The sequence below is a fragment of the Canis aureus genome, chromosome 6, assembly GCF_053574225.1.
Source record: "Canis aureus isolate CA01 chromosome 6, VMU_Caureus_v.1.0, whole genome shotgun sequence".
NCBI classification, from domain to species: domain Eukaryota; kingdom Metazoa; phylum Chordata; class Mammalia; order Carnivora; family Canidae; genus Canis; species Canis aureus.
The window spans coordinates 38112845-38138889 of record NC_135616.1 but is presented as its reverse complement, the minus strand read 5'-3'; the positions used below and the strand labels follow the sequence as shown (position 1 = coordinate 38138889).

The following is a 26045-nucleotide window of genomic DNA, read 5'->3' as shown; positions in this document are numbered from 1 at the left end:
AAAATCTAGCAACGTTTGTCCTAGTTATATTTTCTCCAACATACATGGGGCGGGGCGGGGGGGGAATACATACCCACTAAAGGAAAAAATATTTGCCAATGTATTTCATCAAATTACCTCGTGAAATGTCCGATCATAGTGATCCCACACCTGGGGAAGCAGGTGTCCCTACATTTCCACACACACTTCCGCTTGTTAGACTCTAATGCATCCCTGTGTAAATTTTCCTGGAATTGTCTCTAGGTATCTCCTCCATAAGAATACTCATTTTCTACCAGTACCTGACCAAATTATCCTGACCAAATTAACCTGATTATCAAATCAGGGTTGGGAAGCAGAACAAAAAATTAAGAAGTAAGAATACTGTGGGCCAAAATAATCTGGGAAGCCCTGGATGGTACTACAAAGTAGAAGAGCCTCCACTCACCCCGCACAGCAGGCGGGTCCCGCCGACTGGAGAGAGCTTGGGAGGCCTTTAAAAAAAAGGGGGGGGGGTAGAACAGCCTAGACAAAACTAAGACCAAGGAGTTAGCATAAATAAAGGTTTTATTGGTCAGTTTAGGTGAGTCACATACTGACATACCCCCAACTCACTGTTCCATACACCCAAGACCCTGAGGTGGCAGGAGAAGCTAAGCCCACTGACAGTGAGCGAAGGGTGGAAAGGATCTGAAGGCCTCTGAGGGTTAACAAGGCTACCGGGACCGGAACCAACGTCCTAGAAATAAATCCAGGATGGAATAGGCATCATCCAGGGCTGGAGGTGTTGGTGATTCTGGATCTAAGGAGAAAGTGATACATACAGACACACTAAATGAAAAAGAATGGGCAGTGGACAAGGAGAAGAATATCAAAGGCTGAAAAAGTATGTGTGTTTTTTGCCCAAGGAAATAAGAGATGGACCTTTTTGATTCACAAACTTTACTTACCATCTCTAGGACTGCCATCTGCTTCTTGATGGGTTACTGTGGTCTCTGTCCGGCCCTCACTATCCACCACAGTCCGGCGCTCCTCTACTGTCTACAAGGAGAGACCCCAACCATATCTCTAAGATCAATAGAAGTGAGCTCACTGGTTTCTTTATATAGATTGCTCTTCCATGGCATCCTCTGGCCACATTTCCCTTTACTCCTCTTCCAACTCACCCCATCTGGCTTAGTGATCTTAGTCACCGTGACACTCTTGAAATAGGATTTGGGCTGGGGCTGCAGAACTGGGCCGAGGCCTTCCTGGGAAACCTGCGAATCAAGATCTAGAAGGGCAGAGAGGAAACACGAAATCAAAAGTCCAAAGGAAAAGAAGGGGCCAAGTGTGACAAGAAGAAATGTAAGGGAGAGAGAACAAAGGGTACGTTAAAAGTCCCCTCCCTCCAGACTCACCATTGTCTTCTCTGGCTCTAGAACGGGGGGTCACAGGCCACATATCATCAAACTGTAGAAGGCAAAATAGGTGAAATGATACCTTTCAATCTGAAACTTGAGAGGTCACAGAATCCAAAATATTCCTAAGTTCCGTAACTACTTTTCCCCTGGGACAGAGGATTCCACTCAGGATAGCTTTATTTACTCACCCCTTTCTCTGTCCTACCCGTTCAATCTATCTTTCCACCAAAAGGCTCTCCTCAACTGACACTCTATCCTATCCAACAATCCGTCTTGTCCCAGAATCATACAGACTGGTGATTTTTTTTTAAGGTTTTACGCATTTGAGAGAGACAGGGAGTACAGGAGGGGCTGAGGGAAAGGGAGAAACAGACTCCCCACAGAGCAGGGAGCCCAATGTGGGGCTGGATCTCAGGACTCTGGGATCACGTCCCTGCATGGAGCCTGCTTCTCCCTCTGCCTGTGTCTCTGCTTCTCTCTCTCTGTCTCTCATGAATAAATGAATAAAATCTTTAAAAAAAGTTATATGGCAGCCCGGGTGGCTCAGCGGTTTAGCGCCGCCTTCAGCCCGGGGCGTGATCCTGGAGATCCAGGATGAAGTCCCGCATCGGGCTCCCTGCATGGAGCCTTCTTCTCCGTCTGCCTGTGTCTCTGCCTCTATCTCTCTCTCAGGAATAAATAAATAAAATAAACCTTTTTTTAAAAAGTCATAAAAAAAAATAGAGAAAAAAGCTGAACTCCCACCCTCATGCGCCCCCTCCGCCCAATCCTACAAGGAGCTTAATAGAGAAAACAGATAAATACACTAGACAGTGGAGAACCTAGGATCCCAACCCAACTTTGCTAGATTCTGACAAGCTCCAGTCTGTGCTTTATTAGTTACCTCCTGCAGGCTCTCACTTGGGGCCCAGAAGCACTCACCAGACCAAAAGGTCTCTGGGAGCCCCAGTCTGGTGCTGGTTTGGAGGATTCACTTCTTGTATCACTCTCCAAGACCCCCCCAAAGATCCTGGGCTGGTGACTATCTGGATACTTAAGCATTGAGTCCCGAAGTGTCTGTCCCTCCCGTCGTCTCTCACCAGGTGTCTCTGATTCAGGACCAGGACCTGGAAGTTCTGGGAAAAGGGGGCAGATGGATGCTGGGCGGGGAGAGGACCTGGGCTCCTCACAGCCTTGATATTATCATTCTTCTCACACTTCCCACCCCCACTACTCTCTTCAGGCTCCTGGCTTCACCCACTAACCCAGGAGAAACCAGAGGTGCTCCAGGGGCAGCCACACACCAGAAGGCCAGGAAGGCAAGGTCCAGGCCTCCATCTCGCTGAAGATGTTATTAAAATCACGAATCAGGTCATCAAAGCCGAAGTTATCATGGAAACGCATCCCTCCTGGAGTGAAGGTGAAGCCAAAGCCAAATTCCTCCGGGGTCTGGGGACCCTCAGACCTCGAGCTCCCATGGCTCCACGGGGCTGCTTCTTCCTCCTCTTCCTCATCGTCCTCATCTTCATCTCGAGTCATCCCTCCAAAAAAGGGATCTCTGTGGCTGGGAGTGAAGGTAGATTGAGCACCAGAATCTCAGCCACACCTTCGGCCGCACAATCAGCTCTGGGTGGCCGAGGAGCCAAGGGCAGAGGTCTGCGCACTGAGGTGCGGGAGTGAGGCTGGCGGGGCGCCGTCGGGGTTCCGTCTGTGTCAGGGTCGGTCCTCACCTCGCGGGCAGGCCGTGCCCCCGCCCCCCGCGCCCCACCCCCGCCCGGCCCCCACTGTTTCTCCCGCCCAGGCCCCTGTTGCATCACCCCAGACTGGAGAAAGGCTTAAACTGCGGTTAGTCCTCCTCTCAGCGGCCGCCCAGGTGACCGCCGCGGGGCGAGTGCGCAGTGTGCTGACTTCTGTCCTCTCCGCAGCTGGTGAAGGAGTAACGAAGAGGACGGCTTCCCAAGAACTGGGTGTCAGAGATCAAGCTCCCCTCAGGAGACCCCACCCTCGTCCGACCCCGACCCACTCTAACCTCCGAGGTCCAGAAAGGCCGAAAAAGCCCCGAAAGAGATCAAAGAAGCTCATCCCCGTTTTGGGACTCGAACCTGCAGACCCCACCGAGGCCCATTCGCACCTGGCCGCAGCTGCACTCCGCCGCCGGAAGTTGAGAGCAGCGTCGGGCCGCCTGCCGGAAAGCAGGCAGGCGGCGCGGCACGCTGTCGTAACACGACCGTCTGCTCGGCGCAGGCGGCGCGGGGCGCCGCCCGCTCCCGAGCCGCACCCCCTGCCCGCGAAGGGAGCGGGCGAGGGCCCGGAACCCTAAGCCGCCTTCCTGCCCGGGACCGGCCGCCGCCGCCAGGGGGCAGCCTCCGCCCAGCGAGCCGGTGCGGCAGGTGCTCCAGGCTCGGCGTTTGAATCCACGGGTCGGTTGGGGATGCTCGGACTTGGCGCTCCCCGGCCAACGGGCATGCGGTGACCGTGACCGATACTAGCTGCCCTAGGCAGGCTCTGCAGCCTGCAGGCACAGGCTTGGCAAGAGAGCCGGGGAAATCCCGTAAGCTTTGCCGGGGGAGGAGTTTGGAGCTGTAAGTAACCCTCTGCCTGCCCCCTGACTTTCAAGCCTTTCCTTTCCTGCGCCCCCACCCTCCCTGCACCCCGGCCCTGATCTCCTGACCCCTCCTTTTCAAGGGGCCGGCAGCACTCAAGAAGCAGGAACTGCATGCCCCCCCACCATTGTCCTGGACCATCTACAGTACACGACCGCTCCCCAAACCCACTCTCCAGCTTTCTACCCTGTGTCTGCTGTCCATTCCTGTCACAGCCTGAAATCTGCAGAGGAAGCAGCTTCTGGAGGAAATGAAAATTTGCAGCAGCTCCTTCTAGGCTGTGAAGCCCCTGGGGAAGGAGGAGAGGGAATCCCAGCAGGGCAGGTGAAGGCAGAAGCTCTCTTTATTCTGGGGCCTCCAGAGCCTGCCAGGGGCCCAGCTGGAACGGAATATTCATTCACCGAGCTGGCTGACCAGACTGTCTTAGAATGAGCAAGAACGGGCAGAGGCTGAAGGTAGAGGTTTTCTTTTTATATATACAAGACACATTAATCCATTAAATTCGAGGACACAGTACAAAAAAAAAAACACTTCAACTAATTCATCTGACAATGCTGTTCATATTCATGACGCCATTTTGTTGTTGTTTTGTTTCCTAATAATAAAGGAGGAGACGTAGGGCTGTTGGGCTGATATATATTTGGGGGTCCCCCTGCCCCACCTCACCTATACACCACCAGGGTGAACAGGAGGAGAAGGAAGGCGGGGCCCACAGCAAAGTTTCATAATCTTGAATGCAAGGGGGGAGGAGGAGAGGAAAGGGGGAAAAAAAAGGAGAAAATACAAATCCTATAATACATACAACAGAGTAGGGGTGGTATGGGGACGGGACAGACATGAAGCTGAGGCATAGGGTGGGACACTGGAGGTAGGGGCAGCGGAACCCCCCCTTCCTCTCTCTCTGATGCCGTTTCCGTGGTTGCCGGGCAGGAGGGGGGTCAGGCCTCAGTTAGCCCCCCAGCTGTAGCTGTTGTAGGCAGACTTGTTGGTCTGGGGCTTCTGCGGGATGGAGCTGGTCTGGCTACGTTGCCCGCTGCCCGTCTGCAGGGAATGGGATGATGAGGAGGAGGAAAAAGGTGTCTGGTTAGTGGGACAAATCTGTGACATCTGCAGGTAGAGCTCTGGAAACTGTCTTGCTCTCCCACTCCCCTTGCTTAGAAATGACTCTGAAGTTTACTTCCCCACCACAGAAAATTTGGTTTCTATAGGTGCTAGAGGACCTGTGACATGGAAGAGAGCATTTTCAAGCTTTGAACAGGGGAACAACATAAAGACGGCAGAATACCTTTTGGAGACAAGACAGTGAATGAGTTCTCCCCACTTTCAATTCCACTTTCTCCCTCCACTCCCACCTACACTGCTCTGAGAAAAGGCTCTCTCTCTCTAGAGAGAATCACAGCCTCTTGGAGAGGAGTGATCACACGGAGATTTCATTTTCATCAATCCCATGAATACCTCAATTTGGAAAGCTGTCTTATCCCAGCTCCTCAGCCACCTGTGATGGAGGAGAGGTCACTTGTACCACCCCAAGCTCCCCACCCCTACCACAGAGCACAGCTGAGAGCCCACTGCAGGTGAGGTAGGAGAGACAGTCTGAGGCCCCAGGCTCCAGAGGCTGCCCCAAGAATCCTTTCCATTCCAGTAACCAAGTGCTTCCAGAGTCAGGGAAGGGCAGAAAGAAAGAGGGCGCTGGGGAGGGAGGACAAGAGAGGAATGGGAGGCCAGAGAGCTCAGCGAGGTGTCTGTGTTTGTGTGTCCTGATCTGTGACCGTGCAGCCTTTCCAAGTTCCCTGACGCTGTGGAGGTGAAATGGGGGCTGGAAAGGAGTGGGTTCAAGCACATCATCATTCAGTTTCATTACCTGCTCCTCCTGCTGGCGCTGGCAACAGAGAATCATCTGCAAATATGGTAGCTGAGGCAGAACCAGGATATATGGAAAATAAAGGGACAAACTTTGACAATAGAACTCCACCATTAGAAGGGAAAGCTACAATGTCAGGGAATGGGGGAGGCTGGGAGAGGTTGGAGGGGAGGCGTGACCCAGGTCTGATGGGATGAGGCAGCTGTGTTATAGGAGGCAGAAGAGAAAGGCCCCAAAGGAAATTTCAGCCTGGCCCCTTCTCTGACATCTCCTCTGCCGGCAGCTGGTGTTATGTGCACTTGTGTGTGTATGTGCTGTGTGCCCATGGCTGGCGCTGGGAGGGGTAGGTGAAGGTGGTTGTGAGGAAGGGTAAGAGAAGGAAAGGGAGGCAGTTGTAGGGGACAGGAAGGAAGAGGAAGGGAGAGGAGAGGGGGAGGGCTATTACCTGGCCATCCTGCTGCAGGTGATGGTGGAGGATCTGGGAGTGCGGCTGCTGATGGGGGGTCAGAATGTGCATAAAGGGGGCAGGTGGGTAGGCAGCAGCTGTGGCCGGATTGATGGGCCCCCCACTTCCTAGGGCTGAAGGCAAGTTGAAGGAGGCAGCAGGAGTACCGGAATGAAAACCTTGTTTCTCAAAGGACTGCTATCCAGAGGGATGGGGAGAGACAGTAAAAGGGGTCAGCAAACCAAGCCCTGGAGTTTCAGAGCCCAAGTCCCCCACCCCCCAAGAGCAGTATGCAGCAGAACAGCAGCACTAAAGGCACGTGAGCGGGTCTGCTCTGTTCTCCAAGGGCTGTGGGATCCTGAGAGAAGTACTCACTCATTCTGATCTTTGCTCACACATAACCCAGGGGTGCTGACTCCCAGCTGTCAGCACAGCAGGAGAGGACAGCTGTGAGCGTGCTCTGGGACTCTACCATCACAAACCACCCCCACCGTGCAGCTCGGGCATCCTGGTGGCAAAGGTCTCGGTCACCAAGTGCTCCACCATAACTCCGAACACTGCATGTATCAGGCTTAATAGTTCAGATGCACTCTTCCGTTCCCACCTTTTGTTTTTACAAAGAACGGAACTAGTTTCCCTTCATTCCATTCTCTTGGAAAGTTGCAAAAAGGCTGGTGGTATGGAAAGAAAGGACAGTTGCCACAGTAAGTCTCAAGACACATCACAGCCACCTGCCACGCCTTACCTTCCTGGCACACTTCTCTTGCCTTTCTCAGAGAGCTAAATTTAAAGTTCTTTGAGAAACTGAAATCTAGAGACCACTCATCTTCGAGGACAGGTTTCCTACACCTCTTGGGGTCGTGCTTGTTCACTGGACTTCTGTCACTGCAACACCACCTCCTCTATGCCCATCTCTTTCCACTTCTAGGCACCTACCTGGGTTTTGGAGTACACAGAACCCGAGATATCTGGCACGCCCGTGTTACTGGAGGTGACTGATACACCTGGGGGAGGAGGAAACAGACAGGAGGATTAGCTGGGCTCGCTGCTGGCCCCTCTCTAGACAAGGAGATGGCGTGTGCGGCCTTTCTAGTTACCACACTGCAAGGGGACTCTGGTCTGTTTTTCCAGCTCAGGTCAGCACCGAGAGAGATGAGAGCTCATGACCCAAATCTCTTGTCCTTTCCAGGTTATGTACTGAGAATGTATGTGAGAAAGTGAGCTGAGCTACTTTTTGTGGGGCAAGTGGATATAGCCAAATCTCACTAGCATATAGTTTTCAAAACACTTTTGTGCCAAAGCTGAAAAGAAATGTAATAAAATTTTAATGTCCATTTCAAATCAACCCACCCAGACTCCACCCAGTCCTGCTCCTAAGATAGGTAATCTGGGCTCTTCCTGTTCAGAAGAGACCTTTGGGCTCAGGATCTGTGCTTTCACAGCATAAGAAAAGTGCTCAAGGAGCAATCCAGTCCAGCCCCAAGAGCGTGGTCTGTTCTTGGGAGTCTCAGCTTCCCTGGCCCGGCTGCTCCAGTCTTGGCTCTTCTCGGCTATGTACTTCTGACTTAACGAGCTGATGCAAAGGTGCACTTCCAGCTAACTAATTTAAGCCTAAGCATGGGGAAGGGAGGGGGTTAGGAAGGCAGTGGGGGTAGGCTATCTCCTACAGTCTATGTGGAACACAAAACCTGACATCCTCGTTGTTTACAACTTGAGCTTCTCCATTAGACACGGGCTCTGATCCATACTCCCACCAACCTGCACATTTCCTGGTGAACTCCCTCCTACCACTACCACCACCTAAAGGAAACTAAAGCAGTACCATTCCTCATTTTAATTTCTACTCCCTAAACTGAAATACATATAACTACTCTCAGGTATGGGGCCATGGGTCAGGGAGACAGGAAAAAGTCATCAGATAAAATAATCCAGCATCTTACTAGAGAGATTTTATGCCAAGATTTGAGGAAAAATAACTCCATTTAATTTGGAATTTAAAGCACACTTTTAAGGAAACATTCAGTCTCATCACAGGAGATAAAATGAAACCAGAAAAACTGCATTTCAGCCTGTGTCCTTGATCCTTCTCTCCGGCTGGGAGGGGCACTTTGATGGAAGAGTATTTTAGAAGCACTGTCTATAAACTGACCAAATCACAAATTCCCCCATAACTCAATAGCAGTTCCCCCTTCAAACTCCAGAACCCCAATCCCCCCAATGCCTAGGACAAAGGCAGCCTTCAAAAAGTTAAGCCCCCTTTGGATAGCCGCTGCAGGATCTTTCTTTCATAGCACAAGTCTAGATGGTTTGGTGGAGGAGCCAAGAAAAAGAACAGAACTATGGAAACAGCCTGAGAAATACGGCCCCATCACTTCAAAGGCCCTGAAATAAAAGGGGTCGACCCAGGGACCGATGGGGTAGATCTTCCCCTTCCCTCTTAATGGGTGATAGGCATTAAGAACAGTTCATTTATGGAAAAGACTAGGCCACTGGGAAGGTCTGTGTGGAAGGGCTGAGAGTGAGGCAGTACAGACAGGATACAAATAACGTTTTTGAAGGAAATCAAAGACACAAAAGTTCAAACACCCTGCAGACACCCAGGGTCACCCCACCACACTGGATGGGAGAAAAGGCCTACTGGTTTCTAGAGCTGGGTAGCAGGGAGGAGTTTAGTTCTGGAGTGCCCCCCACCCCGGTTTCATTCTTTCCAGAGTCTGGACTAGTTAACATCCAGCTTCTAGGCCTGAGGCTGTAGTCTGGGTGGTTAAAGGGACTAGAGATGCAGGATGAGACGACAGTGTAGCAGCCCTAACAGCCTGAGTGTGAGCACTAATGGAACAGCTGTCAGCTTCCCCACTTACCCTTCACCAGTTATGAGAAAGCTCATCAGACTAGAGCTTTCCTTCCAACAGTCAACATCTCATCTATCCCCCACTCCCAAGCAGTGAAGACCACACTGACATGATGTGGACAGTGGAGGAGAAACGAGAACTAACGTCTCCCAGCATGGCAGCCTCTAGGGGAATGGGGTATCTGGGTTTCCAATGAACAAAGGGTGGTGTTCTCAGCCTACAAGGTAACTGTCAACAAAGGGGTGAGGTGTACTAGTAATTAGACTGAGTGAGGATAAGAATTTCCATAGTCAAGGAGTCGTCTAAGCAAACGTCTCCCACGCATCCTTAGCTACACCCACAAGTGCAAAACCACGAGTACTCCACAATCCCTGAAAAGCCTACCAAGGGATAAAGAATAAGAACGATGTTGCAGGCTAGCACAGTGTACACAGCCTGAGTCATCAACTAGCTGGTCACTAAAGACTTCATCAGATCTCAACCAGCCACCTGGCCAAGGCCCTTGGAAGCCACTTCCCTAAACCAGCTCTGAAAACCACCTCTTCTGCCTTTCACCATGACAGGACACTCCAAGCGGTTTCTGTCCTTTCCCTCTGCTCACGTCAGAGACCAGGGAAAGAGCTGAGTGGAAAAGTGAAGAGCTGTAATAAGCAGGGAGAATCAGGGATTTTCTACAAATAGCTTTCTTTACTGATCAATCAAAGGGTTGGAAACTGAGGCTGCTGCCCCTCGCCCCCCTTCATAAAATCACCATGACGAGAAGTTAATAGTTCTTTGGCTATGCTGGGATTTGATTGAAAAGCCCCCCCCGCCCCCCCCTTTCATCCACAGCACAACATTGGCTCCTAGTGTCCAGAAAGACATGCACGGAAAGAACGCCAGAGTTAGCTAAAGAAATACCACAGTTTATTGAAGACTACAAATATTTTGTTACAAGTTGAAACTACATGCCTTCCAGAATCAAAAGCAACAGCAGGTGTGTGCATTGATGCTTCGGAGGTGCTGCACCGCTTGAACTCGAAATGGGTAAGACAGGGTCAGACACATGGGGGAGAGGGAAATGGGGGAAGGGCAAGTTCAAAGCCCAGAAGGTATCCACCAACTCATTTCCCCAAGCCACGCAGGCCATGGCCTCAGCTCAGCAGGCTCTCCTCAGTGGTCTGGTTTCTGAAACAAGACTTCAGTGCAAATTTATACACACACACAAAACATAGCCCCCAGCCTTGGGCCAAATTAGCTCTCTGCCGTCCAGAAATGCTTGTAAGGGGGTGGATATTTTCTTCCTAAAAGGAATCAAATACATAAAAATAAATGAATTTAGAGGTTGATGCGGAATGGGATGACAAGAGCCCTCTGTGGGGTTGGGAACTGGGGGTGCTCAAAAAACTGTTACAGTAGATTTCTGAAATCTTAAGGGAGATAAGAAACTAAGATTTCCAGAATGAGGTTTGCCACTCTCTTATGTTATCAATCACCTACCTCTTAAAATTCTTGAATCTGGTCCAACTAAACCTTAAATCTAATGTTCTGAGAATGGGGCCATTCCAAGTCCAGAGAGCTTATAATCCTCCCCACCAAGGATTAGGGTGCATCTTGCTCAGTGAGAGAAGCAGCTCCAAGGAGTGAGGCAGGCCAGGATTTCTCCAGGTTAAATCCAGACTCACCCAGAGTGCTCCGACACAGCTCACAGCTCCACCTCGCGGTTAGTTCCCAGGCCTACTGCCCTCCGTGCTCAGCTCAGTTCCCCAATTAGGGAAAACCTTGGGCAACTGACCCACCTGGAGCCCACACAGGGGTAAGAACACAGATGCAGCTCCATCCAAATCACCATGAACACGTAAGTGAGCTTAGAATTTTGAAAAACCCCCAACCCCAACTCTCTGCAACTCCAACAACCTCTTCCCCATATTTGTCTACAAATCATGGACAAAAGTAGATGGCACGGTTTTATTCAAAAACGACTCCTTAGTCCCTGTCCTCCAGAAGCGGAGTGCAGGTGTCAGGTATAGGAGCAGGGGACAGACTGGGTATCTTTCCGGTCAGTGCCCATTGAGAGGATTTCTACATTCTCCTCCTGCCATCAAATGTGCAAACAGACCTTGCCAAGAAACCAACCATACAAACAAGGGATTCTAAGGTCCAGCTCTCCCTGTGTTGAGCATTCACAACCCATGCTTTTCTCTCCACATCCTAGATCTCCCAAATAGGGAACGGAAAGGGGTTGCATGAGAAAAGGAGTGTATGCCAAACCCACCCAACTCTGCTATTCAGGAAGCACCTCTGCTTCTGTACTACCACTACCAGACATCCTAACACGTACCTCCACTGACATCTCCATGAAATACTGGGGCCCTTGGCTCTGCTTCCCGCCCAACGTTTAGGTCAGCCAACATATTCTAACAGCCAACACATGCCCCAGGGCATTCCCATCATGAGTGCTGGACATGTGTTTTAACGTTAAGCATCTCCGCTGGTGCTGCTCAGATAGACACCCATATCAGCCAAACATGAAAAATCTTACATGGAGCTGCTAGTGGCACACTTCACCAACCCTGTTTTCTCAAGCAGCACATCTTCCTCCCTAAAACTCCTTCAGTCACATCCTATAACCATTATGGACAGCCCAGGTCAAGGTAAGCTTACCAGTGTTGTATCCATGAGACCCATATCCACTTGGCTGTTGGAAAGGGGTGGCCGATGCATTCACGCTGACATTCACACCATGCTGCTTGGAAGAGGTAGGAGCCACCTAGAGAGCAAAAGGGCCAGGAGTGAGGTGACACGGTGACAGTGAGCCTTTCCCCCGACCTGTCCTACTCCAGGAATCAGGCATTCAGACAGCTACCATCCTGAGGCAGGCTGATCAGTCTGCTTAGTGAAATAAGCTTTATAGAGCTCCCTATGGAGCTTTATAAAATCTACCAGTGAAGTCACAAAATGGTTGCCTGAAGGAAGAGAAAGGGGCGAGTGGCAGCAGGGAAGAAGGGCAGTCCAGGGGACACATCTGTATGGTGTCACATCCCCTCTTTAGAGAACGGAGAACAGGTAACCTCTATCCCAATACCACCAATTCCAGCCCCCCTCCCGTCCCCAGGCCAGAAACAGGCCAAAGGGGGAACTATTTCTATTTCTCCTCATCCATTATTAAAAAGTCATATAGCCTTGAAGGCAGCTAGGACAGTGTCTGGGAAGCTGGGACTCTTCATGGCCACAAGGAAAGGCCAAGGCCAGGTACTCACAGGGAACACAGCAGGCCCATACTGGAAGGTGCTGGGGAGGCCCGGAACCCCTGTGTAGTATGGCAGGCTGGTATAACTGTAGCCAGGAGGCAGCGCCGGGTTCAGGAATGTCTGCTGTGTGGTGTGGTGAGTCTGCGTCTGGTTCTGTTGGGGTTGGGCCAAGGTTGTGGCCGGGGCCGGGGAGGAGGCATCCCCACGGCCAAACTTTGTGAGGTCACCTATGACAGAAGAAGCTAAATGTACCTGCTACTTCCTTCACCCCTGACCCTAAAGCAAATTTCCTTCTCTTGGCTTCACAAGATTCCAGAAGACCCTGATCCAAGACTCTTTGAATTATGTTTCCTTGCAGCAACATGTGGCACCACTGAGCACACAGCACAGTGCAAAGTTGAGCCAAATGTCGGATGCCTGTACCGTCCTGTGGGAGACAGGCCCCCAGATCAAAGCTCCTGCATGATTTCCCTATCCATTCCTATCCTTCATCCCCCACCCTTCCCACCCTTCCCCTGCTTCCCCTCAAAGAACACTCTTTGCTGGACTCAGAATAGTAACAGGGAAAAAGGTCAAAGAGGACAACCTGTCAGGCATAAAAAGGATCATGGCTTAGCAAGGCAACGAGACTACCACTGTGAGCAGGGAAGAGGAGCAAAGAGGGGCAAAGGAAGGCCAGTTCAAGCACTGTACTTCCTGGAAAAAACTGGAGAATGGCAGAGAAAACTAAGTCAAGGTATTACTTCGGAACTTCAGGGAGGCGACAAAGCAGGAAGAGAAGGAAATCTCAATCTTCAGCAGCATTGCAAATCTACCCACCCTGATTCATCACATCTGCTCTATACCTTCTGCCAAAGGTCTTAAAGTGAGAAATGGGTCCTTTCTTGCTATTCACCAATCCCAACACATTCTCCCTTCATTCGGCTCCATCCCAACCATACCAGAGTAAGGGTTGCTGGCCAGGCTACCATCCCTCCCAGTCAGTGGAGTGGTGGGCGTGGGAAATGGGATGCTGTAGTAATCCTAGAAGAGAGAAATCAAAGAGCAGACACTCAATGCCACTCCCCAGCATGAGTAACAGCACAGGGTTAAGAGGCAGAATGTTGGGAGTGCTGCAATTTATCCAGCTACTGATTTAGCTGGCTAGACCTGGCACAAACTCCAAGTTACTCTTGCATACACTGTCCCCCTCGCCTGGCCACAAGCACAGTCAGACGAGGTCTACGGGTATGCTCACCAGGAAATACATCAAGTCCAACAGAACCAAAAATATTCTCAAATCTTTAGGTACTATCCCTAAGAATCTACTACTGAAAAATAACTAGTCTTTCTGTAATTCAAAGGGCCTGATACATAAAAAGCATCCAGAGAGCTCCAGAGAACTCTGAGCTATACCTTAGCTTAAAACTTGTTTACTTCGAGGAAGTCACAACCAATTAAAAAAAGGAAAGTTATCTTCTGTTAAAACCACTTCCCAAGTCCCTGTATTCTAAGAGATCTTGAACCAAAGTTTGCACATGGAGGGTACAGGCTGGGGAGAGCTAAGCCTGTGAGTTATCAACTGAACACCTACAATAATCCTCTCAACAGTAAGGTGAAAATCACTTTCTTTTCTTAAGCTCTACATCACATACTCACCAAGGGAAACCTTGTCTGAAGCATCTGTAAGTCATCATAACCATATACTTGTGGCTAGAAAATACAAACACGTAACAATATTAATAGGAACTGGTTACCATAGGAGCAAACCAAGTGCTAAGAGACAAGCTAAGCCATTCATTTTTTTTTTTTTTTAATATTTTATTTAGTCATGAGAGAGACAGAGAGAGGCAGAGACAAAGGCAGAGGGAGAAGCAGGCTCCCCACAGGCTCAACCACTGAGCCACCCAGGCACCCAGAGCTAAGTCATTTTTAGGAAGAATAGGATATAGATTACTTCTTTCAGTTTCGTTTAAGAGGAAAGAAGTGAAATACAAAGAGATTAAGTGATTTGGGAAAAGGTCCTAAGGCTTTCCCTGGGATGCCTGGGTGGCTCAGTGGTGGAATGTCTGCCTTCAGCTCAGGGCATTATCCTGGGATCCAGGATCAAGTCCCACATCAGGCTCCTTGTGGGGAGCCTGCTTCTCCCTCTGTGTCTCTGCCTCTCTGTATATGTCTCTCATGAATGAATAAATACTTAAAATTATCTCTTTCAGAAAGAATTCACATTTTACTCATTTTCTGTAACATATAGCTACTAAGTTGTTATGTTTATTGTTAAAAAACATGTAAAATGGATGTTTCCTCTGTATGACATTCACCTACACTGAGGAGCAAGAACAGATATCTTTTTAAACATTTCAAATAAATACGCTTCATCTTAATAGACACTGAATCCACGGATTTGACGGAAGATGCCCCAGGGCAAACAGCTACCACTGTCCATCGGCCCCTCTTAGATAGTCCCAGATATCAGGTCAGGGAACTCTGCTCTGACTAGTCAAAGCCAGCACAGACCCTCCAAGACAGGGAATCAATCCAACCAGAGAAAATAATTCTCCGAGAAAACAAAAAGGGATTCCAGGTGGGCAATCTGGCCTTTGGCTTCAGAGGCCCAGAATCTGTGTTTCACTCACAGAAAATACAAATAGAAGAAATGGCTTTTGTTTAGTCCTTCCTCTCTAGAGTGGCCACCCACCTTCACCTTCTGGAGAAGGTGCATCGTCTCACTTACCGGATAGGCATGTAACAGCCCAGGAGCCATAATGTACGGATTAGGCAACAATGGCGGGACCCCAGGAGGGAGGTTGGGAGGAGCTTTTCCTAAAAGAGAAACCACATTTGTATCCTGTCACACAATTACTTCTCTCCTCTGTCCCAGACGAATGCCATCCACCTTCTACCTGAAGTTGTAGCAACTGAGCTCCGAGTCGAGGCTGTTACAGTGGAATTGCTGCTGAGGCTGAGGCCCAAGCTGCTGCCGCTGTTGAGACTGGAAGAGACACTGACCACTGGGGGAGGCGCAGAAACCGTGCTGGATGTGGTGGAAAAAGTGCTGGAGGAAGAATGGAGGTTCGCCTCACTGTCCACGCTTGTGTGCTTAAAAAGGGGGAGCAGTGGAAGACAGGAGGAGGAAACAGTGATTAGCAAAACAGGTCAGAAGAGATGCACACTCCCTTCTGTTGGTGAGAGCGTATCAGCTTTCCAATTTAAAAAGCTGAGGCAGAGTACAGGGTGCCCTCTGCCAAAGGAATTAGAAGAAATTACAAATTATCCTCCAGCTACCCATTCCCCAAGACTCATCAAGGAGAATATTTATATTTAAGGAAAAAGACTTTTCAGGAAGCCTCAGCACTATCTTCCCCTTGGTTTCTGGCAAACCAGACACCTTTGCCCAGAATGAGTCTTCCTTACCATCTCAGCCTAATTCCACAAATGGTTGTTCCAAATCACAATAGCGAAATTAATTATTTGGTCAAAAGCTTTCATCTGGCCTGCACTTTCAAAGGATGCTCAGACTCACACATGACTTTTAGTAGCCATGTTCAGCATACTCAGACCAAGGAATGAGAATGCTGTAGCAGTGAGAAAGGGGCGTCCCTACAGCATTTACCAGAGCACACAAAGCCCTACCCACTTCAGTGTTGAGAAGAATAGCAAAGAAAAAGTCACATAAAGACTCAAGAGTCACATCCAGGGTTTGGAGAACTGGCTCACAGCTCTCTAGTATTTCTTGATTCTCCTGCCTCCCAACATCCTTTTACTCCATTCCCGCAACCTGAGATCAATGATCATTTTGCCACCTCGTGAAGAGATTTCCAAGAATCATTTCTTCAGAAGTCTTAGAGTTGGAGAGTTCTAAGTGCAAGAAAACCACATGTTCTCTTTTGCAGCATCACACTTACCAAAAGAGTGGATGTAGAAGTGCGCCCCGAAGATGTGGATGACGAAAGGGTATTCTGCTGTGTGGATAATGTGCTGCAAAGAAGAGGTTGCCATCAGCCACAGTGCTATGATTATTTGACTGGGAGCTTCTGTCAGGAACACAGACGAGGAGATAAGGCAGAATATGGGACCAAAGAAGCCTGAGATCGTGGGTAGCACTGTGGCCAGCCAAAGGTGGGCAGCAGACAGAACGAGAGTGGCTGCTGAGAAAGGAGGACAGGCCTCCTCTGCTTCTGCTTCCCACAGCTTTCAAGTCGTCCACCTCACTAATGTGGCCCCCACCAGGCAGCAAGGGCAGGACCGAGGCAGGGAGCCAATACCACCCTTCCCAACCCCAGCGTCCAGCCGCAACCCAAATCACCTGCTGTGTTGTGTGGTGGTAGTATTTGGACTCTCCTCACCGTGGCTCAAGCCACCCAACGATGATGAATGTTGACCGGCTGTTGTCAGTAAGGAAGCTGCAGACACGGTTTCACTGAGAGGGGGGATGCCAGGAGCAGAAGGTGAGTCAGATTTCACTGCAGGGCCTGTAGCACCTAGAAATAAAGCATAAATAATTCACCTCATCAGAGGAAGAGGAGTGTCTATGAGAAGTGAAGAGATAACTCCTGTTCATGGGAGTCCTAGGCTGTCCCCAAGCTAAAAGTGTTGAGTTATTTAATAATGGACCGTATGTGTTTAGGTTGACTCTCTCCTTTTTCTTTTCTTTCTTTTCTTTCTTCCTTTCTTCCTTTCTTTCTTTCTCTCTCTCTTTCTTTCCTTTCTTTCTTTTTTTTTTTTTTTTTCTAAATTCCAAGCATTTCAGAGCACTGATCTCATTTACCCAACAAAGGAGCCAAGGGTGTTATCATTGTTCTAAAACACAGAAAAACTTAGGTTTGTTTGCTATTAAATAGCAAAGCAGAACCAAATGAAAAGTATAACCAGAAAAGCCAGGCTCTTCTCACTATAATCTAAGAAAAGCAAAAATACTAAGAGAGGAGGAAAAATACTAGAATGTAGAGGCAAATGTCTAGAGAACACTCACCTTCAACAGATTGCGTGGTCTGTAACTGCGTGGCCTGCACAGAGCTGAAGCCATTCTGGGACAAAAAACAGAGGAGTAAGGAAGAGACAAACTCAAGTAAACAGGTCAAGTTAACACTGACTCAGCTCAATTTCCATTAATAAATCTGCAAGCTAACTAAAGAATTAACAGAACAAAGACTAGCAAACAAAACTACAAGAATTTAAAATGGGAACGAAAACAAGGTACACCAATCCTTTGTGACCCATGGCAGCAAAGACAACCCCTAAACTGCTCAAGAGGTCACAAACCCAGAGGAGACACAGGGAAGGCCTAAGTCCAGGGCCCTGGGGGAGGACAGGAAGTATGTCAGTTCAGCCAAACCAGCCAGTTTCTGGCTGCACATGACTGTCCCTCCACAGCACCCTGGGACATGCTGTCCCCTTGCTGGGTCAGCAAGGTATCTACTGATAGACACCCAGGGGTCTAGCACTCAGATCGTCTCAAAAAAGTAAACAATTATTTGACACTGATTCTACCATAGAGAAGGAATCTTTACTGCAAAGAGAATGGTTTTCTGGCTCTGAATCTCTAGGTTTGCTGAAAAGAACTTTTTAATTTCACCAATCACAGAAATGTGGTTTCAGCTTCTCAGTCAGCACTTCTGAGATATCCCAGCACCATTTGTCAAGAAGAGAGAGACACTGAAGAGTCTTTGCCCAATACTGTCCTAACTAGCACCCAGGGACTTGTAAACCCACTACCTTTGCCTGAGTCAGGTCCTTTTGGGGTGATGAGGAGATCGAGCTGGGGTATCGCCGAGTCTGTGTGGACCTCTGTTCATACAGAGGACCCTGAGCATTATTTTGGGAGGTATAGGTTGTCGACTGAATTGGACCGCTCTGATAACCGGATTCCTGACTCTGGTTAGATGAGATTGTGGATGAAGATTCACTGTGGGGAATGCAGAAGGAAAATCTCAGAGAAATGAAGCAGAACAGACCCACTGGTAACAAGGAAATGGCGGAGATCTTCTATAATAGTAATTCCATTACATTCAGAAAGAAAACTTCTAGCAACAAATAAACGATTTTCTCCTGACAACCATAGGTATTCCACATCCTACAGAGTCAGGGGTCTAACCTAAAACAGTTCACCTACATTCTTACACCCGTAAGAAAAAGAGGCCAAAGTAGAAAGGACTACTCTGACTCCTTTGATATATCCTTTTTTTTTTTCCTTTGATATATCCTAATGTGAACCCTAAGCACAGGAAAAGTTACCTTTTACTCATATTCATTTTAAGGAATTCTGAGACCCCGGCTCTCTCAATACCCCTATTAGATATCAAGTAGAACTCCCCTGAGAAGAACTTTTAAAATATTCACATGCATTAATGGCAGTTATGATTCGCTAGGGCTTAATACCTGTATTTTTAAATTCAAAGTACTGAGGAAAACAGCCTAGTCCCAGAAATTCCTCCAGGATTTTCTATTGCTTATGTTGGCCCTCCCCTAAAAGTTATCAGAGAAGGCAGGAAAGGTTTCTTTTAACTTATATGCTATATCAATACTATATATTCCCTAGTAGGCCAGTCACACCCTTCATTGGCATAAAGCCCACACCAAAGGACCAAATGTGCCAAAAGCATCATTAGCCAGATGCCAAGGTCCTCCCGTTAAAGGTGCTACACATGCCTCTTCAGAACTGGGCATGGACACTCCAGAAGTACCCTAGCGGTGTATTTCCATCTGTTTATTTCGAAATGCTTCACAAAATACAATCGGGCTACTTTTCCTTCGCTCAGTCAGAGGCTGGGCCTCTTCAGAGTTATAGGAATCAGCAAGAGACTCAGAAAAAGTAGTAGAAGCTCAAGAACTAAACTCTTAAAATTGATGTTTCTTCTACCTGGCCGTGCTGGTATAGAGGCTACTTGGAGCCTGGCTTGAAGAGGCGCTCGTGGTGGGGGTGGACTCATAATCAGAAAGGACAGGCTCTGACCCAAACTGCAATGCCCCAAACTGCAGGTTTAGCCCTGAGATATCTGCTGAGCCAGGCATTTCCACAGCCAGAGCAGGAATCTGTAAAGTAAAAGTAATGGTTTTATTACAACCTTACTATAGGACTAATAAAAAAAAAAATTTCTCCTTCAAATATGCAGACTCTCCCCCCCCCCCCTTTTTTTTTTTAATTAATTTATTTATGATAGTCACACAGAGAGAGAGAGAGGCAGAGACACAGGCAGAGGGAGAAGCAGGCTCCATGAACCGGGAGCCCGACGTGGGATTCAATCCCGGGTCTCCAGGATCGCGCCCTGGGCCAAAGGCAGGCGCCAAACCGCTGCGCCACCCAGGGATCCCCCCTCCCCTTTTTTTTTTAATGTTTATTTATTCATGAGAGAGAGAGAGAGAGAGAGAGAGAGAGGCAGAGAACACAGGCAGAGGGAAAAGCAGGCTCCATGCAGGAGTCGGATATGGGACTCGATCCCAGGACTCCAGGATCACTCCCTGGGCTGAAGGCAGGCGCTAAATCGCTGAGTCACCCAGGGATCCACAGCCTATCCCCTTAGACTCTCAATTCTCTAATCCCGCATCCCTTTTGCCCTCAGATGACACCCATCTCAAAAATTCAAATACCTTTGAAGTCAAGGAGGCCTTTTTCTTCTGCTGTTTCAATTTTTGCTGAGCCGGCTGTGGACTGGAGGACTGGTTGTCTGAAGACCCGGGAGACATCTGTGGGGCCGAGGTGGATTTGCTTGGCAGAGGAGAAGAGGGGGGTGGAGGTGCAGCTGTGGAGGTAGCCACTGCGGATGGCTTCTCCTGAAGGAACACCTCCATCATGGTTGAAGATGGGGTGAAAGCCTGGCGTTTGGTAAAGGGGCTGTGCACTGTTGAATCATTTGGGTTCTTCAAATCTGCATGAAGAAACCCAGTATGTGTAAGGCCAGAGATGCTAATAAACCTCAATAAAATGCTATTATCCTGCTCTAGAGCTACAAAATAAGGCCTTAAAGATTCAGTACCCCATATAAACAGGTTCTCTTTTAGGATTTACTCTCATTTCTAAAAGTGACAATCACTGGATCATATCCGTTCTAAGTATAGGTTAATGGAATCAGTGCTATTACCCTGCCTGTGTAAGAAGGAGCCCAGGAAATGCCCATATTTAGAGTGTAAAATTCTAAAATGGTCAAGTCCGTGAACCTTTTCAAAGGTAACATGTTGTTTTCAAACACTAAAAACCAATCTAGGGAGAATCTAAAAAAACCCCAGGGCAACTGAAGACTACAACTATGTATGTATCTAATTTTGATAAAGACATACTGAGTCTCAACTCTTTACTATTCCCCCTAGCTTTCTAAACTCAGCCTATCTGACTGGGGAAAATCAGTTCGGGAAACTAGCCAGCTGGCAGCCCTTCCCCTAACTTCAGGACACGTTTTCCACCCAACCCCACCCCTGACTTTTGCCAGCTCCTGGGATTAATGCTCCAATGCTTAAAGAATTCAAGTCACTTTCCATCCTTCTCACCGTACTGCACCAGCGAAGGGGATTGGGAGGCAGAGCCCATGTCCCAAGAGGAGGTGGTGGTGGTTCCAGACTGAGAATGTTGTGCTGCCAATTGGGCCAGGGCCTGAGCAGTCTTGAACTGCTCCAAGAACTGGGAGCCTGTGGTACTGCCACCTTTGGCTTCACCGACATCACCAAATCCTTTCCCTAACATGCTCACCTGTAAATCAACACAGAGAGGAGAAATATCTACAGCAAGCAAATGTGTTCACTACTCAGAAACACACTTTTCTACAGGGAGAGCCAGTAGAGATCAAACAAGTAAAGAATGTCACTAGACTGAGTACACAATCTAGCCCTTTAGGGCACAATCTCTGCAGCCAGACTGCCTCCTTTCAAATCCTGGCTATGTAATCGTGGAAAAGTTATTTGTAATTTTTCTGTACCTCATTTTCCTTACCTGAAAATAGTATTGCATAAAGTTGGAGGAGGATCAAACAGATTATGTACATAAAGCATTTAATACATGCATGGCACATAATAAGCACTCAAAAAGGTGAGAACCATTAAAAGTTACACTATCACTTCCTCCCCAGGGATAAAGATCTAATGACTAGAAGAAATTTTTTTCCCTTTTAAAGTTTTAAATCAACCAGTATGTAATTATTAAATTAATATGAAAGCTAACATCAAATTTCACTTTAATCAAGAAGGTCATTCCCCCCTCCACTAAATAGCTGCAGAGTAAGAAGAACTGACGGGAGCCTCACCTCAATGCTGCTAGTAACTAGCACAGAAGCAAAGAGAAGCCAAGGGCCTATCAAAACTTCTGCACTAGACAATCAAATAATGACTCAATATGATTTGTTTTGTCTGTGTGGATCCAAGTTCTATAGAGTGATCATGATCACGAATAACAAAGCAAAATTTACTCAATGCTTTGGGGAGATTTTCCCCACTCCCTATTGCCAGGTAAGACTAGCCTCCTCCAGAAGATGAAGGCCCTGACTACTCCAAAACACCTTCAGGGAGATAGATAGATAGATAGATAGATAGATAGATAGATAGATAGATAGATAGATAGATAGATTAGATAGATTAGATAGATAGATAGATGATAGATAGTTTGTTTATTTATTTATTTATTTATTTATTTATTTATTTATTTAATTTATTTATTTATTTATGATAGTCACACACACACAGAGAGAGGCAGAGACACAGGCAGAGGGAGGAGCAGGCTCCATGCACCGGGAGCCCGATGTGGGATTCGATCCCGGGTCTCCAGGATCGCGCCCTGGGCCAAAGACAGGCGCTAAACCGCTGCACCACCCAGGGATCCCTTCAGGGAGATTTAAAATCTAGTTTTCCTTAGGGTCTTACTCAACCATTTCATCCTCATCAACACTAAGCAGTGCTTTGTTTTATTTTGAAGATTTAATTATTTTTAGAGAGAGAGAGAAAGCACAAGTGGGGGAAGGGAGGGCGACAGAATCCCAGGCAGATTCCCCACTGAGCACAGAGCCTGGTGCAGGGCTCAATCCCTCAACCTCGAGATCACAATCTGAGCCAAAACCAAGAGGGACACTTAGCTGACTGAGCCACAGGTGCCCCTGAGCAGAGCTTTCTTATACAAAACCAATCTGTCCAATCCAAAGTAAGTCATTTTTCCCACTTCAGTCTACATCACAAGATTATAAAAACAAACACCAAAAGTCAAGTTGAAAGTATGGGATTGTGACAGAGAGATGATCTCACATAGCAATGATTATCAAATAGTCTGCAAGTGCAAAGCTTTACATTAAAGACATAGCACAGGAGGGCAGCCCCGGTGGCTCAGAGGTTTAGTGCCGCCTTCAGCCCAGGGCCTGATTCTGGAGACCCCAGATGCAGTCCCACATCGGGCTCCCTGCATGGAGCCTGCTTCTCCCTCTGCCTGTGTCTCTGTCTCCCTCTCTCTGTGTCTCTCATTAATAAATTTTAAAAAAGGGCAGCCCCGGTGGCGCAGCGGTTTAGCGCCGCCTGCAGCCCAGGGTGTGATCCTGGAGACCCAGGATCGAGTCCCATGTCAGGCTTCCTGCACGGAGCCTGCTTCTCCCTCTGCCTGTCTCTGCCCCTCTCTCGCTCTCTCTGAATAAATAAATAAATAAATAAACCTTTAAAAAATGAAAGAAAAGAAAAGAAAAGAAAAGAAAAGAAAAGAAAAGAAAAGAAAAGAAAAGAAAAGAAAAGAAAAGAAAAACATAGCACGGGACACCTGCGTGGTGCAGCAGTTTAGCACCTTTGGCCCCGGGGAGAGATTCCAGGGTTCCGGGATCGAGTCCCACATCAGGCTCCCTGCATGGAGCCTGCTTCTCCCTCTGCTTTTGTCTTTGTCTCTGTCTCTCTCTCTCCCTCTCTCTCTCATGAATAAGTAAATATAAATATTTAAAAAAAGAGATAGCACATTAGATAATGTCCATGTATCATCCACGATAATGGGGAAGGCCTGTATTATTTACATTTATTATGTTTTAAGGAAAATTAATCCTCTAACATTAAAAATAAATAGCACACTGATTAATATAACTAATAGAATACGACGTTATTTTTATTTACTTTAACTTCATGTGACATATTAAACAGAATGTTAGGATAAATGAAATATGCTGACATTAATTTCGATATCAGAGTTTGAATTTGGTTGTAAATCTTCACAATTCCAGACATTATAAAGCCAATTAAAAGAAATACAGAGCACTTCACCTTTTCCTGCCATATATATCTCAAGAATTGACAGTTATTTCCTTATCTTCATGACCCCATCTTATGATTTTTGTCTCATTTTTTTAATCCTAATGTTCCTAATGTTCCACTCCCCGTCCCTTCTTTCCCACCTTTTCTCACCTGTCACCTTTCATATATGACAGAGTAATTACCAAATTACTATTAACACACACAAAATTTGAAGACAGTAGTTAAAAACTGACAGTTCTGGATCAGAGGCTAGCTCAGCTGTTTCCCATTTAAAATAATTACTATAATCCTACTACTAGAAAAATAAAACTATATGCACACACATGGTCTCTTACCTCTTACAACTACAGTATACCTCCACCAAAAAATAAACAGACAGGAAGGGAAAAGCAAAGAGAAAAAAAGAAAAAGCAATTCTTCTTAGGATTTGCTATTAAAAAAAAAAATTGGTCCCTCCCCCCCAAAATAGGTCTCTCCCCAAATGATCCTTATTTACTGCAAATAAAGTTTCCTTTAAGTGACAAAAAAAAAAAAAGGTCCTTGCATCATCTTAGTTCAGCTTAAATTTTTTTTTTTTTTAAGATTTTATTTATTTATTCATGAGAGACAGAGAGAGAGAGAGTGAGAGAGAGAGAGAGAGAGAGAGAGAGGCAGAGACACAGGCAGAGGGAGAAGCAGGCTCCCTGCAAGGAGCCCAATGTGGGACTCAATCCCAGATCCCGGATTCGGGATCACGCCCTAAGCCAAAGGCAGATGCTCCACCGCTGAGCCACCCAGGCATCCCTAGCTTAAATGATTTTTTTGCTATAGTTAACGACCTTGAATGTTTTAGCTGAATCAATGAGTCATATGGCCATAAGTATTCTATGTATTAATAAACAGTATCACTGTTGCTCTCAGTTGTAGAGCCCTTATCCATGATCTTATTCCATCTTTCTACAGCTCTATAAGGCACACAGAGCAAGTGACCTGATCCTTGCTTATAGAAAAAAGGAGTAACAGATAGTAAGTAGAAACATTCAGGAAAACCTCAAGTTTTTGGAAGTCTAGTCCAAAAATGTCTGGTTTAAACAAATTTATGGTAATACTGCTCTATGAAGAAATAGGGAAGTGCTACAACCTTCCATCAAAGTTTAAGATTAAAAAAAGATTAAAATTTTGTCATTTTTTTTCTTCTTTAAGAGCAAATAATGTTCAGCACAGTGAGCATTCAGTAAGTGATGCTGACTCATTTTTAGAAGACTTAGTCCATCCAAAACTAAGTCCTCCTCTGCTGGCACCCTTACTATACAACTCTTTATTTCTACATCTAAGGTTGCTTAAGGCACAAAAGGGGATGCTTTACCCTGCCCCAAATCTGTGTCACCAGAAGGCAATATTGCATGTATGTGCTGGGGTTGACAGGAAAGTGTGGTTAAAAGACACCATGTTTCTTACTTACCATACTGTGATGAGAAAATGTGTTTCCAGAAGCAGGCTGTGTTATGGCACTCTGCTTCGAATTACTGAACACAAGAGGCTGGGCAAGAGAAGGAGCCTGAGATGGATCCAGATTAGATGAATCATTCTCCACTGAAGATGGTGTCTTCCCCAATAGAACAGCAAGGTCAATTCTAGTGGAGGGATGCAATATCTTGATAATGATGGAACATTCTATAGCATTCCCCAACTTCCAACTCAAATTATGGTTAGGTCAAAATAAAGTCACACATCAAAAACACAAAGACCTGAAATGCTTAATTTGCCAAAATAATTTATATATAAGAGCCATACATGATCTAGCTGTATTCCAGTGGTGTTGTCAAGCATAATAATGTTAAATATTTCAATTTAGTGAAATCAATTTAATAGAATAGCAAATGTTAGTTTGAACACAGTAGCGTGATATTGGGCCAAAATTTACAAGTTTTTAGCCAATTATTTTAATACTGAATACTTGTCATTACCAATACCTAATACATAAAAACATACACCAGAACACTGGCATCTTTCTCAAGTGTCTTTGGAATTACCCCCCTTAATTTTTATGAAATTTCCAAAGTTGGGCAGTCCAGGTGGCTCAGCAGTTTAGCGCTGCTTTCATTCAGCCCAGGGCCTGATCCTGGAGACCCAGGATCGAGTCCCGCGTCGGGCTCCCTGTGTGGAGCCTGCTTCTCTCTCTGCCTGTGTCTCTGCCTCTCATGAATAAATAAATAAAATCTTAAAAAAAAAAGTTTCCAAAGTTAGTTGTGGTATAATAAAAACATATAGCTTGACTTTACCTCTAGTTCTTGGCACAGAGCTTCTAAAACCCTTAAAATTTCCTGAGTGTGTTTTGTTATTTTTATTAGAGAAAGTGAATCTTAAGCAGACTCCATGCCCAGGATGGAGCACTACATGGGGCTCCATCTCATGACTCTAAGAGATCATGACCTGATCCAAAATCAAGAGTTGGATGCTTAATTGACTGAGCAACCCCCAGGTGTCCCATAATGAGCCTTTTTTTTTTTTTTTGAAAGCTTTATTTATTTATTCCTAA

General features: G+C 46.9%; 2 protein-coding genes, 1 long non-coding RNA gene and 1 other non-coding gene across 29 annotated transcripts in view; 1 reads left to right on the top strand and 3 right to left on the bottom strand.

Annotated features, from left to right (window-relative positions):
- Positions 1-528: 528 nt before the first annotated feature.
- Positions 529-3549, bottom strand: HAX1 (HCLS1 associated protein X-1). 3 transcript variants are annotated; one of them, XM_077900829.1, is made up of 7 exons: positions 3391-3549; positions 2627-2925; positions 2304-2497; positions 1380-1431; positions 1146-1252; positions 930-1020; positions 529-781 (listed from the first exon to the last, which is right to left on the bottom strand). In XM_077900829.1, the coding sequence occupies exons 1-7, from the start codon at positions 3441-3443 to the stop codon at positions 696-698; spliced, it is 882 nt and encodes a 293-aa protein (XP_077756955.1). In that variant the 5' UTR covers positions 3444-3549; the 3' UTR covers positions 529-695. The 3 variants fall into 3 exon arrangements, with proteins under 3 accessions (XP_077756955.1, XP_077756956.1, XP_077756958.1); XM_077900830.1 differs by having other exon boundaries at positions 2666-2925; XM_077900832.1 differs by lacking the exon at positions 3391-3549 and adding an exon at positions 3179-3369.
- On the top strand, positions 3180-20258 carry LOC144315778 (uncharacterized). Of its 3 annotated transcripts, none has more exons than XR_013381559.1 (5): positions 3180-3943; positions 4047-4419; positions 9954-10148; positions 15213-16779; positions 19891-20258. It is a non-coding gene; the product is annotated as an uncharacterized LOC144315778 (long non-coding RNA). The 3 variants fall into 3 exon arrangements; XR_013381558.1 differs by having other exon boundaries at positions 3181-3943; positions 4180-4419; XR_013381557.1 differs by having other exon boundaries at positions 3181-4419.
- UBAP2L (ubiquitin associated protein 2 like) overlaps positions 4415-26045 on the bottom strand; it is a 41363-nt gene continuing 19732 nt past the window's right edge. For 9 of the 22 annotated variants that reach the window (XM_077900806.1, XM_077900804.1, XM_077900810.1 and 6 more), the window contains 18 exons: positions 24969-25140; positions 20813-21011; positions 19919-20196; positions 19191-19363; positions 18047-18236; positions 17304-17358; positions 16638-16812; positions 16237-16309; positions 15235-15430; positions 15066-15154; positions 13991-14044; positions 13294-13375; positions 12362-12579; positions 11766-11871; positions 7207-7274; positions 6271-6468; positions 5826-5876; positions 4415-5005 (listed from right to left, as the gene is read on the bottom strand). In XM_077900806.1, the coding sequence (XP_077756932.1) occupies positions 4910-5005; positions 5826-5876; positions 6271-6468; positions 7207-7274; positions 11766-11871; positions 12362-12579; positions 13294-13375; positions 13991-14044; positions 15066-15154; positions 15235-15430; positions 16237-16309; positions 16638-16812; positions 17304-17358; positions 18047-18236; positions 19191-19363; positions 19919-20196; positions 20813-21011; positions 24969-25140 (2473 nt within the window). In that variant the 3' untranslated portion in view covers positions 4415-4909. Of the gene's footprint in view, positions 5006-5825; positions 5877-6270; positions 6469-7206; positions 7275-10006; positions 10406-11765; positions 11872-12361; positions 12580-13293; positions 13376-13990; positions 14045-15065; positions 15155-15234; positions 15431-16236; positions 16310-16637; positions 16813-17303; positions 17359-18046; positions 18237-19190; positions 19364-19918; positions 20197-20812; positions 21012-24968; positions 25141-26045 lie in introns of those variants that run through there. The other 13 variants (XM_077900813.1, XM_077900816.1, XM_077900817.1 and 10 more) reach the window with 4 other exon arrangements.
- Positions 13451-13587, bottom strand: LOC144316611 (small nucleolar RNA SNORA58). Its single transcript, XR_013382553.1, has one exon. It is a non-coding gene; the product is annotated as a small nucleolar RNA SNORA58 (small nucleolar RNA).